Below are 13,074 nucleotides of genomic sequence, written 5' to 3'. Positions count from 1 at the left end.
CTGACCACGCCCACCCTTACCAACAGCAACAGCAAACGATACGGAAGAATTTAAATGAAAGATCTTAGAAGACTCATAGAAAGGCCTCGAAAAAGTTTTCTTAGACATGACCGATACGTAGGGGATCTTGGATATGAACAGCAGGGAAAGAAACAGTGGAGCTCTGATATCTTTAAGCGTCTAAAGACCTTCCTAGAAATATCTCACTCCTTAGCGTTAGTGGATGAATGGAATGGGACTTTGAACCTATACAAATATTATGGGGGATTAGGAGAGATTAGGCGCATTTCCTTTTTCAGTTAGTTCCACGCGTCTTATGCTTCCGTATTCTTCATAAACTGAGTGTGTAAATGCTTTTCCATACAAATTTGCTTCCGTGTTTCAAATACTTCAACTTTTCTTTCACCTCTTAGAATGTTTGCATTGCATACTGCTCTTAGCAGTTCTTCAGTACTTTCCTTAACATACTGATTGAAACTTTTCACTACCATGCTCACATAATCCGTCACACTGATCAAACCCCTTTCTCCGTTTTTACTTTTCCTGAACAGTTTGTCTACATCTGCCATTTTCATACACAGCCTTCTACATCGTCATGATTATCCGAGCTTTTCGATCTTATCAATGTCTTGTAGTTCCTCTTTGTTCCAATTCCCAGGACCCGCCACATATTTCACAACTGATACAGCCCTTTAATTCATTACCTTTACAATGTTCCTAGAATTTAACTTAAATTTCAGTTTAATCTTGATCCGCCTGAAGTACTCCTTCGAAACGGTTTCCTTCATATCTTTCCTTTTGTTGGTATCTGATTCCAAAATTCCTAAATACTTTTATCGCTGACTTCTTCTAAACTTTGACTGAAGTCTTTAACTCTGCTTTATCCACCCCCACCTCTTCAATATCAGATAATACATTTATTCATACCAAATTCCATTCCTATGTCACAATTGAAAAAAAATCCTGTGTTCACAAATGGGCCAAGCTGATCATTTTTCCTACAAAGCTCTTAATTGTTCATATATTGTATTTGGTTAACCTCTTCCACTTCATTTCCCAAATTATATCCGGCTTTACCATGTCTCAAAACCATTGATTGAGGTTCTAGTATCAGAACAATCAGGCGTTGTGAGAGATTATCCCCCTCAAATAATCCTGTTTTGATGTTCACCGTACTTAATGGCCTACCTGCAGATGTTAACTCTGGTTTTCAGGCTGTCATATTTCTTTTTAGCCGTCTTTGTACACTTTCTACCACTCCAAATAACCACATATATTTCCCTATCCAACTATGAGGCATCATATCATAGGCCATTTTATAAGCAAGGCAGGCCACTCTTAGTCTCGTTAATCTCCTTTTTTGCAGTTCCTTAATATCATCTTGTCTATTAACATCTAATCTTTTGTCCCACTTCACATTCGTTTACAACCCTTCCGCTCATCAGATAAAAATCTTTCATAATCTAAAAACGTGTACATTTCGTCAGTTATTACTCCTGTCACCATTTCCCACATGATTGGTAAATATGCTATGGGTCGGTAGTCTGACACTTCCTTATACTTTGACACATCCTTCAAGACTAAAATGGTTTTCCCATGTGCCAATCAAACTAGAACACCACCCACTCATTCATTACAGTGACGCTAGCAGTTGGTGGACCTTCCTTCATTATCATGGTCAGACACTCCACAAGTGCATGCTCGACTTGTAGAGGGCTCTATACGTCTGGTGACATTCTAGGTACCAGGCAGAGAATTTGGGGGTTTCCTTCACCAAGAACTACAGCCCTGTCAAGGAGACCGAGCTGTGGAAAAACGCCTCACAAATGGTGCCAACACACGTCCACCATCAAGAAATTGTTTCAGCTGTCACAACCTCAGGGAGTGTCTGCGTATCGGCAGCCACAGCATGCCTAGGGCCCCACGCAGAGGCTAATTCATTCGATACCTGTCAGACAGCTGGAAGCTTCTAAGTGGGTTTTCCTCTCTCTCTCTCTCTCTCTCTCTCTCTCTCTCTCTCACACAACTCTTACAATGTACTAGCCCTATACAGACCTTCCTTCCGTCAAATTCTAGTCTAGTCTCTTACAAGTACTAAAGCGCGAGATTGACGTCTGAAAACATCTGGCTTCCCAGCCCCTGTTAGGGCATAAATAGTTACTATTCTGAAGGCGCTACTCTCAGTTATTCACGTGTAGTACAACGACGACGACCACCACCACGAAGGAATCGAGGTAATATGGAGCAGTTTGGTCGAAAAAAAGTTAGGTCGCTGTTGGGAAGAGCTTGCGTTTCCGTGGAAGCAGGGAGCAAACATTTCCGCTGCCTATGTTATTGTGTAGTGGTTCTCAGCGTTCATGGGATTATTGTAGATGTGATTGTGGCGTTGTCAACAGAGGTCGCTTCGGTTTCTTTAATTGAGAGTAGAAAGATGTGTTTGAGGCTGTTGATAGGGACTTGGGTGGTTGTAGCAACTTCACAAAATATCTTCATGGAATCTGAAGGGAGACAAAATGTTGATGGAAAGGAAAACAACAAAAATAGCAAGGACATTACACACATACACATGCACTCGCACATATGTATAATACGTGTGAGATAGTGTGTATGTGTGAGAGAGAGTGTGTGTGTGCGATTGATGTTCAGTTTACTTTCGATTTTATTACTCAATAACTCTGTTCTCCCCATTGAATTATCATTGAATTTAGTTTTGTAAGTTTAAATATTAAACTGAAAGTGAATCAAAGATAAATTCATCTCATGGAACAGGGGACAATCTTTGTCCTTCGAAGAATGTCCAATGGGAAATAAATGACATTGAAGTTTCTGGTATTTTGTATTTTCTTATTTTACAGATTAATCCACGTCTGAAAATATGTTCCAACAATTCAAATTGACTTTTGTGTTGGTTCTCTTTATGAGATTATGTTTGGAGTCACGTGCTGCGTCAGACGTTTGCAGCATATGTAGCTGTACATATTCTCACACATACATATTTTGTTCATCTCGGGAACTGACTTCGATCCCGCAACCCATTCCGTTGAATGTTACATATTTGTAAGTATTAGACACTTTCTACATATTTTCCACATTCCAAGTTTTAAATTCTCGTTGTTGTTGTTGTTGTTATTATTATTATTATTATTATTATTATTATTAATATTATTATTATTATTATTATTATTATTGTTGTTGTTGTTGTTATTGTTTTTATTATTAATATATTGTCAGTATTTTGATTCAAGTTTTTGGTTTTTTATGTTTATTTGTGTTTCACCCCCACTGGATTCCTACAGACTCTCTACAAACTCTGCCTTCGCAAAAAAGGATCCAACGCCTAAACATATAAACGAGAAGAGGGGGCATCTTTGGGGAACCAAGTTTGATTATGAAAGTGTCTGAGAGATTGAATCTGACCACCAAGCAGATGCTGCTGGACATTGGGGTGACCCAGCTTCTGAAGTCGGAAACGAACAGACAAGCAGCGATGACCTATCCCGTCAAATGCTTTGGGTTGATTGACATTGACCAGAGATCCTGCCAAGACCACATCTATTCTCGGTTCCTTTCCATTATGTTTGCCATATGGAAATATAACTCTGAAGGTAGATTATCCAAACCTGGTGATATATGCCCCTCACAGCAGATCAGCACTTCTGCCACTTCATTTGCTGATACTAGTTTCTCACCACACTCAGCCTCCCAGTCCAATAGTAGCGGCAGTGCATCGAAGTAGCCCTTAAAGCCCGCTGTCTCAAGTATATCGCTCCTCGAAAACAGTTTGACGACGTGGTGCGGAAACATATCACACATTTGTTTGGAATCGGAGTGCACATGACGGCTGACTGAATTCTTGCTATAATGGTATGCTGTGCCTTCACTACACGGGCAAACCCAACGGTGTTTGAGCTTGCATGTTTCAGAGGACGCAATGTAGTTCGGATAATGTAACCTTTGCGTTTCGCGTCGAAGAAATGGTCGAGATCTATTATCACCGTTAGCACGCTCTTTGCTATTCTTCTCCTCTCCTATATGCCTCTTCTAATCTACTAACTAGTTTGTTTTCTATTTAAGCGATTTCCATAAATGTTCTTCTCAACTCAATTTTTTCGTTCCAGGGATTTAAGTAAAAACAATATCGAAGAAATCAAAGTCGAAACCTTCCGAAACCTTTACAGTTTAAACACTCTGTAAGTTGAATCAATCTTCTTTTATATTATTTCATTGACGATGTCTTTCTAAATCTGTAATGTCTTCCCATACTTTAATTTAAGCTCCGACACTGGTCTTTCAACAGTTGCTTTTTATTGCTTGTGAATGTCTGAATGTTTATCTGGGCTCATTTCTGAAATATAGGATATATGGAAGCGTGATACCTGAGGGGAAATATTCTTGTGTATGCATGTATATGTGTATGTGTATGAATGAGTGTATTAACTTGTGTATATATTACGTACAGTGTTTACGTCTACATAGACGCTAAATAACATACTTGAATAAGCTTTGTAGTTGTATATTTAACCCCAGATGATTCATACGCTAATATTTGAACAAATTCTTTACATGTTGTTGTTTTTGTTTTCTTCTTCTTCTTCTTCTTCTCCTCCTCCTTCGTCCTCATCATCATCTACTTCTTCTTCTTCTTAATCTTATTCTTTTACACATACACAATCTTCAACGCCAACATCATCATCAATATCATATACTTCATCACAACAAAACCTGCGAATTCTCATCAACTTTACAATCATCAAATTTAACATCAGCCCATCATCAGCATCATAATATGACCATCAACTCCCCCACAATAATTTCTTCTCCTCTGCCACATTATCATGTTCATCACTGACCCTATCCCACCCAACATTGTCTACAACATCATCATGAGGTTCATCATGATGGTAATCTACTTTTCATTTCTTCCATCATCCAATTCTTTGCACACAAATTAGTTCCATAAATGTTCTTAACTCACTGTTATGTTCCAGGAAATTGAACTATAACAAAATTAAGAAAATCAAAGCCGGAACCTTCGGAAATCTTTCCAGTTTAGCAACACTGTAAGTTAAATCAAACCTACGTTTCTACTATTTCTTTGACGATATATTTCTATATCTGTAATGTCTTTGTACAAATGCACTTTATAGTTTGTGAATATATGTGAATGTGATTGTGGGCCCATTTCTGAGATGTGAGATCGTGATACTTGAGGGGAAACATTTAGTGCATGCTTGTATATATTTCTCTGTGTGGATGAATGGATGTGAGCGTACGTGTGTATATTACATACGGTGTTTAACTGTAGATCTATCTAAATAACATCCCTGAATAACCTTTGTGGATGTATATTTCGCACATTTGATTATCAGTTATTCTGCACTCTTCGAAACCATTTGAATGGGGAAACAAATATGAATTTTTTAGTGGAGATCAGAACAGTACTGGAGGAGTATTTTTCGTTGCGGATAAGTGAAGTTTCGGATAGGGGCCTCAGAGGTCGGCCAGATAGATGGAAGAGCATTGTAGAAAATGAAGGAGAGTATATTTTAGACTAGAAGAGAACTTTGTTTATACTATTTATGAAAATTAAGTAGTATAAAAACTGCATTATATTTGGGATGACAGTAAGCATATTGTATGACAATGCTATCTAGAAAATTGAAGGAAGAATTTTCCGGAAATTTTCTAGTTTAACAGAATAGTAATTTGGATCATTCTTGATAGTATTTCATTCCCGTCATATTTATAATCTTTAATTTCCATCCCATTCTATTGCGCTCTTTATCTTTGTCACTCTCTGCATTCTCAAACCACTTCCAGAGCTGTAAGTGAATGATTTTGAATGTTCGTCGATGTGAGTATGTTTGTGTGTTTTAGGGAGTCTTTATGTATGTATGTGTAAGTACATAAGCGTGTGTGATTGCTGAAGCAGCAATTTCATGTATGTGCATACATATGTTTATATTTTGGTTATGGCTTGTTTAATACTAGTGTTTTAACTTGTATTGAAGTTTGTACAACATTTACTGCTTTTAGATGAACGATGAATGCCACCCCTCAATCTTGTAATTGTATTGTTTAAAGCAAATTTACTCATATATAAATATATCTAACCTTCCAACTTTTGACGATTTACTTTCTTTATTTCTGTGAAAATATGTCCAGCTACATAATTGCTTCACCATCACCATCACCATCATCAAAATCATCATTACCGTAGCCTTCCTCATCGACATCATTATCTTAAACACCACCCCCACAAACATCATCATCATCATCACTATCATCATCATCTTCATCATCATCACTACCACCACCTAGCATCTTGATCAACTTGAACACTAAGTTAAAATCGTCCTCGCCCTCTAAATTATCATGCCATCACCACCAACACCACGACAACCAATGCCATCATAATTATCATCATTATAATCATCTACTCCGTCATCATCACCGTATACTTTCCTAATTTTTTTTGCATTATATTTTTATATACATTACGAACCTGTATACGTTTGTTCACGATTCACTTTTTTGTTACAGACAGTTGTATAAAAATGCAATAGATGAATTAGAAGTTGGATCTTTTCAAAATCTTCCCAATTTAAGGAATCTGTAAGTTGCATTACTTTTTTGATTCTCTTTTATTGATAATATAATTCTAAACATTTAATGTCTTTCCATGCTTTCCTTTTTTCTCTCAATCTCCTTGACGCATTACATACACTCAGTCGCATTCCCCAGGAATATGCAATTCTGTGTTAATGTCTGAAGAGGTGTGTGTGTGTGTATGATTATCAGCGTCTGGGTTTATGTATGTGTGTCTGATAATTAATGAATATGATTTTGTGCATGCATATGCATATATAAATAAATCTATGTAATTCAGTATGAATGGCCGTACACCAGTGTACGACTTGTGTTTGTATATCCCTTTTTGTATATTATTTTTTATGTTTACTTCTCGATCAACGCTGATTACCATTCATGGATCTCCGTTCTAATTATATATTGTGAATTACATTACACATGTTTAAATTTTGCTCCACTTTTCAACTCAGAGTAATTCGTTTTACGCTTTTCTATATATTTATCAGTTACTCCTACCACTGGAAAGCTGCGTCTGCATAAATTTCTTCTCTGTTGGTCATTTCTTTTCCTCCTACTTTTCCTTCTCCTCGACACCACCACATCCGCCTCCTTCATGTACCGCAACGAAAACAACGGCTGCGACAACTGCAACAGCAGCAAGACATAGTACTAGTACTACTATTCATAATAATAATAACAATAATAGTAACAATAATATTAATAATTTCATTTATTAGCCACTAGTGCCGACGTATAGGGGACAATACAGTAGACGGGGATTGTGGGGCTTTCCCACAAAACTACGAGTATACAGTTACAAAAACAATAACAAAAACAGGGGTCAAGAAAAATATTACAACGAAATTTCCCCAGTAGGGGTTATGACCACCCAGGGTTTGCTCAGGTACCCCCTGATTCTGATGGTATTCGGAAGGGTAAAACTTTCCTCCTCAAATTCCCCACCCTAAAGACGCATTAGAGTAGAACCACTCAGACGGGCCAGTTTCGCTACATTCCCACACCTTTCAGCAAATGTAATGGGGGCGGGGCATCGCTTCTTTCTCTGGCCTCATATTCTTTCCAAGTGAAATCTGAAATACTTGATCCGGGTTTGGCCGAAGAGAAAAGTCTGTCTCTAGTCATGGCAACCTGTGCCAACATACAAACTCTTTTCGCTACTGCTACCGGACAGAGGAAAATTCCCTGCCCTTCCTGGCCGAAGAAAGCGACGGGTCGGTCTTCACTATGGACTCGGCCGATAGACAGATCCATCATGCACGCAACAACAACTGTTCGACATAACTCCACAAGTCAGTATTGCATGATACTGAACGAGCGTTTGCAGAACGGTTTTGTCGCTCTGTGTGCAACGACGGCAGATTCGTGTGAGAGCACCTCCGTGCCTGCAGAGTTTATCCCGGATTGGCGGTGCGCCCTGGTAGCACTGCGAAGTGAGGGATATCTGGAAGTTATTCATCAGCCCCGGGTCAAACGTCCTCAGGGACACAGCTGTCAGTTCGACTTTTTTGATGCCCAGAGTCTCTCCAAGTGCGCCACCGTACTTTTTCGCCAGTAACCATCTACATAATTTGAACCGTTGGTACTCCACTGACCGATTTTTCGCACCGGTGAGTGCTTGGAAACATTCCAGATGCCACACACACACACTCTCTCTCTCTCTCACACTCTCTCTCTCTCTCTCTCTCTCTCACTCAATCTCTCTCTCTCTTCTCTCTCTCTCTCTCTCTCTCTCTCTCTCTCTCTCTCTCTCTCTCTCTCTCTCTCTCTCTCTCTCTCTGGGTTTCTTCTTGACCTAGGACTGCAGCTTAGTAAAGGAGACGAGTTGAGAAAGTACCTGTTTGCCAAACAGCAACTACACCTGTTCTCCGTTTAGGCAGAATATCTGGAGATACCGTATCCTCAGCGTGTGTCTGCGCATCATTAGCCACGGACGCCTCACCGAAAGAAACTGTCCACATGAATGTGAAAAGGAGGTGCTCCGACTTGGTGAGGTGCCAACGGGCTACAATCTTCAAAACCGTCATCTTCATCACTAACAGAGCGCATCACCATCAACATTAATATCATGTTCATCATCACAGCGAAACTTCTAATCACCATCATTATCAGAATAATCAACATTAAGAACATCAGCCCTATCATCAGCATCATAACACCTTCGTCATGTACGCTTTACGTGCTGCAAACGATATGTTCAGCTTTCGGTATTTAAGTCTTATCTAAGTCGATCTTACAAGTTGCAAACTTTTGATCGGCGTAGGCGACAGTTTTCAAACCTGGATAAGCTACAGTATTACTGCCTATTCGCTCAGTGTAAATCCTGTTAGTATACGATCGAAAAGAACACATGTGTTTGGTTCAGGTCCACACTGGCGTATTACAGAAATCTTGTAATATGTTAGAAGCTACCTGTATGACAAAAGTCGACGTCACCTGTTCACCGTTTAGACAGAATATCTGGAGATACCGCATCTACTCTTTTTTCTTCCTCATCCAAAACTATTTACAATTTATCTCTTGTTTATGTCATTTCTTTTCAACGTTTTCATATCACCTCGTATATCATTTGTAAGTCTTTTGGGGAATATTTTCATTTTAAAATAAAATTTTTCACCCTCAATTGATTGTCTATGTAACAATTCCTCTTCTTCTTTCTTCTGTTTCTTCTTCTTCTTCTTCTTCTTCTTCTTTGTCTTCTTCTTAACTTCTGTTTCTTTCCCACATTCGCCAACCGAAAACATCACCACCAACACCATAACATCATCATTAACACTCGCTCCCACAATTATTTCTTCTCTTCTGCCACATCATCATACTCATCACGGCCCCATCACACCCAACATTATCTACTAAATAATCATGAAGTTCATCATGATGTTAATCTAGTTTTCATTTCTTCCATCATCCAATTCTTTAGACACAAATTTGTTCAATAATTGTTCTTAACTCAATGTTATTTTCCAGAACTTTGAATGATAATAAAATTGCGAAAATCAAAGCAAAAACCTTCCAGAATCTTTCCAGTTTAATAGCAATGTAAGTTGAATCGACCTACGTTTATAGTATTTCGTTGACGATATCTTTCTATACCTGTAATGTCTTTATAGAGATGCAATTTACAGTTTGTGAATGTATGTGAATGTGAGTATGAACCAAACTCTGAGATGTGAGATATACGGGAGCATGATACATGAAGGGAAACATTTGGTGCATTCATGTGTATGTCTCTGTGTATGGATGAATGGAGGTGAGTGTATTTATGTACATTACATACGGTGTTTAAGTGTAGATCGGATCTATATAACATCCTTGAATAACCCTTGTATATTTTGCACCAGATGATTCTTACACTTATTTTTAAGAATATATTTTAACGGTTCCTGTTGCTTTGGTAGACGTTGTTGATGTTATTTTTCTTGAAGCTATTCGTCTTCTTTTTCTTCTTCTTCTTCTTCTTCTTCTTCTTCTTCTTCTTCTTCTTCTTCTTCTTCTTCTTCTTCCAGTTTTTTGTCTTCATATCCTTCTACATCTTCTGATTCTTTTCCTTCTGTACTTTTCCTTCTTCCTCTTCATTGAAATGAGATGAAGAAAGTTTTTTATTCATTGCATTTCATTTAATTGGAGCGATGCGAGTCTGAAGAAGCTGCCAGTAGAATATATTAATAGACTTTGCTAGAATAATCTGGTGAAAATTGGAATTAAGTGGAAGGCAAGTTCTTGACGGAACAGGATAAATACAAAAACTGGAATGGATCCAAACAGTCGAGAATTGAAGAAATACAATCACATCAAGGGAAATATCACGCACACGCACACGCAGACACAGAGGCAAGAACAGGAACGGACACACAGACACAGAGACAAAAAGCGGCACGGACACACAGACACAGAGGCAAGAAGCCGCACGGACACAGGGGATAGATTAAGCACACACGCACACGCAGACACAGAGGCAAGAACAAGCACGCACACAGACACAGAGGCAAGAACAAGCACGCACACAGACACAGAGACTAAAAGCGGCACGGACACACAGACACAGAAGCTAGATTAAGCACACACGCACACGCAGACCCAGCGGCAAGAACAAGCACGCACACAGACACAAAGGAAAGAACAGGAACGGACACACAGACACAGAGACAAGTACAAGCACACACGCACACGCAGACACATCTACCTAACAATTGCTGAAATGGAAGGGGGAGAAGAAAGCTAATGCATTCTGCGTGAGTGCGTGTGCGCTTGTTCCTGTGTGTGTGTGTCTGCCTCTGTGCGTCTTTGCGTGCTTAAACACGCACACACACACACAGACAAACATAAGTACGCCCACACACAGACAAGAACAGGCACGCACACACAACCTGTTAGCTTTCTTCTCCTCCTCCCGTTTTAGCAGCCGTAACGAAGGTCACGGAGATATCCGAAGTGAACCGTCGAGTCGTCACGGAAACAACCGTTCATCTTCTGCTGCCTAGGCAACCACACTCAAATGCTGCTTATTACGTGCCATCGGCACAGTTTCGTGTCAGGCAGTAAATCTTTCCATGCTTCAATGGATTCTGACCACTGGAAACATTGACATTAAATAAATGACAGTGTCGGCTGTCTTTATGTTCATCTTTACGAGGTCGATAAATTGAGTACCAGTTGCATACTGCGGTCGATCTAATTGTCTCGCCCCCCCCCACAAATTTTAGGCCTTGTTATTAGAGTAGAAAAGAATATTTGCAATCTTGATTTGTTATGTCATTTAACTGTCTTCTTTATCTTAGTTTCTTTTTCTATTTCAGAATATCACATCCTGTTGACAGAAAAGAAATTTCTTCATTCAGATGTGCCTTTGATATTTTCATCAACTTTTATTGACTAAACGAAGACGATATATTTATAAGGAGCATTCATCAATACATCAACCTCTTTATCTGAAGAAAGTCTATGACAAAATACTGCGAAATATTTCTTCTGGACGATGGAATTAGCAGCAACAATTTCAAGTCTTTGCTGTCTGGAATATAGAGGAGGTGATTGCTTTACAGGTTAATTAAGCTTGGATAACTTTACAAAGGAGTGGACAGTTTTCACATCCTGATTTACATATTAAACAAGATCTCAGATAAAAGAAACAACATTAAATTATTCCCTGAAAATAGAGACTCAACTGAACAAAAATATATTCATAGAAATGAAAAAAATGCTATCTGTGATATGTATGACGAATTATTCTCTCATGATGAATCATTTAACTACACCAAAAAACCCTTATACAAGAGAGAAGCCCTATCATTGTAATATCTGTGGTAAATCATTCTTTTCAAGTAGCCATTTGAATAGTCACAAACGTATTCATACAGGAGAGAAGACGTATCATTGTGATATCTGTGGCAAATCATTCTCCCAAAGTGGGGTCTTGTCTAAACACAAACGTACCCATAGAAAGAAGGGGCCATATTATTCTGGTATCTGGTGAATCATTCTCTAGCAATAGTAACAAGCACATTCATACAGGAGGAGAACCATATCATTGCAAAATCTGCGGTAAATCATTCTATGCAAAAGGCCTCTTACGTACACATGTGAGTATTCATACACAACTGTAACAGGATCACTATCAAAATTTATTACAACAGGACAACAATTATGAATATTTTGTCTGCTAAAAGACAGTGTTTATTATTCTTCAAGCTTGACATGAAATCAATGAATCTCAACTTCATTAATATGTATATATCTAAAGACATCAACACAGAGATGACTTTGATTTCTGAAGATGATCGTGCTGGATTTTTGAGGAATTTGTTAGAAAATAATGAATAAAAGTTTTAAGTGATATTGATTTTGTCTTTGTTGTGTTTTCATTATCATCATCTTTATATTTTATGGTAGTGAAATGAAGTTAGCACCAAAATAAAGCAAGAAATACCTATAACATAGGGATTTAGTTTACAGGTGATGTACATAACTAAGTACGCTAGGTAAGTGCCGTAATGGATTACTAGGGCCCCAAAGTTATATCCAAGACGCTAGTATCGATAGAAAGATCCTCAGCCGAGACCAAAAGAGGGAAAAAAAACAAAAAAAATATTAACCAGCCTCCAAGATGTTAGCAAGTATGTGGAAAACGAATATTCTTTCATCAGAGTCAAAAAGAGAAAAGGTAGAGATTAATGAAATGACGACAGGAATAAAGAAATGAGATGAAGAAAGTTTTTTATTCATTGCATTTCATTTAATTGGAGCGATGCGAGTCTGAAGAAGCTGCCAGTAGAATATATTAATAGACTTTGCTAGAATAATCTGGTGAAAATTGGAATTAAGTGGAAGGCAAGTTCTTGAAGGAACAGGATAAATACAAAAACTGGAATGGATCCAAACAGTCGAGAATTGAAGAAATACAATCGCATCAAGGGAAATAACACGCACACGCACACGCAGACACAGAGGCAAGAACAGGAACGGACA

General features: G+C 38.4%; 1 protein-coding gene across 1 annotated transcript in view; it reads left to right on the top strand.

The window, feature by feature from the left end:
- LOC149130380 (uncharacterized) overlaps positions 1–12,878 on the top strand; it is a 16,484-nt gene extending 3,606 nt beyond the window's left edge. The window contains exons 2-7 of the mRNA XM_089344894.1: positions 2,856–3,057; positions 4,119–4,190; positions 4,989–5,060; positions 6,544–6,615; positions 9,577–9,648; positions 11,406–12,878. Of these exons, the coding sequence (XP_089201020.1) occupies positions 2,876–3,057; positions 4,119–4,190; positions 4,989–5,060; positions 6,544–6,615; positions 9,577–9,648; positions 11,406–11,481 (546 nt within the window). The 5' untranslated portion in view covers positions 2,856–2,875 and the 3' untranslated portion in view covers positions 11,482–12,878. The remainder of the gene's footprint in view (positions 1–2,855; positions 3,058–4,118; positions 4,191–4,988; positions 5,061–6,543; positions 6,616–9,576; positions 9,649–11,405) is intronic.
- The last annotated feature ends 196 nt before the right edge of the window (positions 12,879–13,074 follow it).

This window comes from Octopus bimaculoides, chromosome 29, assembly GCF_046866305.1.
Source record: "Octopus bimaculoides isolate indiv1 chromosome 29, ASM4686630v1, whole genome shotgun sequence".
Lineage (NCBI taxonomy): Eukaryota > Metazoa > Mollusca > Cephalopoda > Octopoda > Octopodidae > Octopus > Octopus bimaculoides.
Note: the sequence above shows the minus strand (reverse complement) of the source record. Positions and strands in the feature narration are given on the sequence as shown.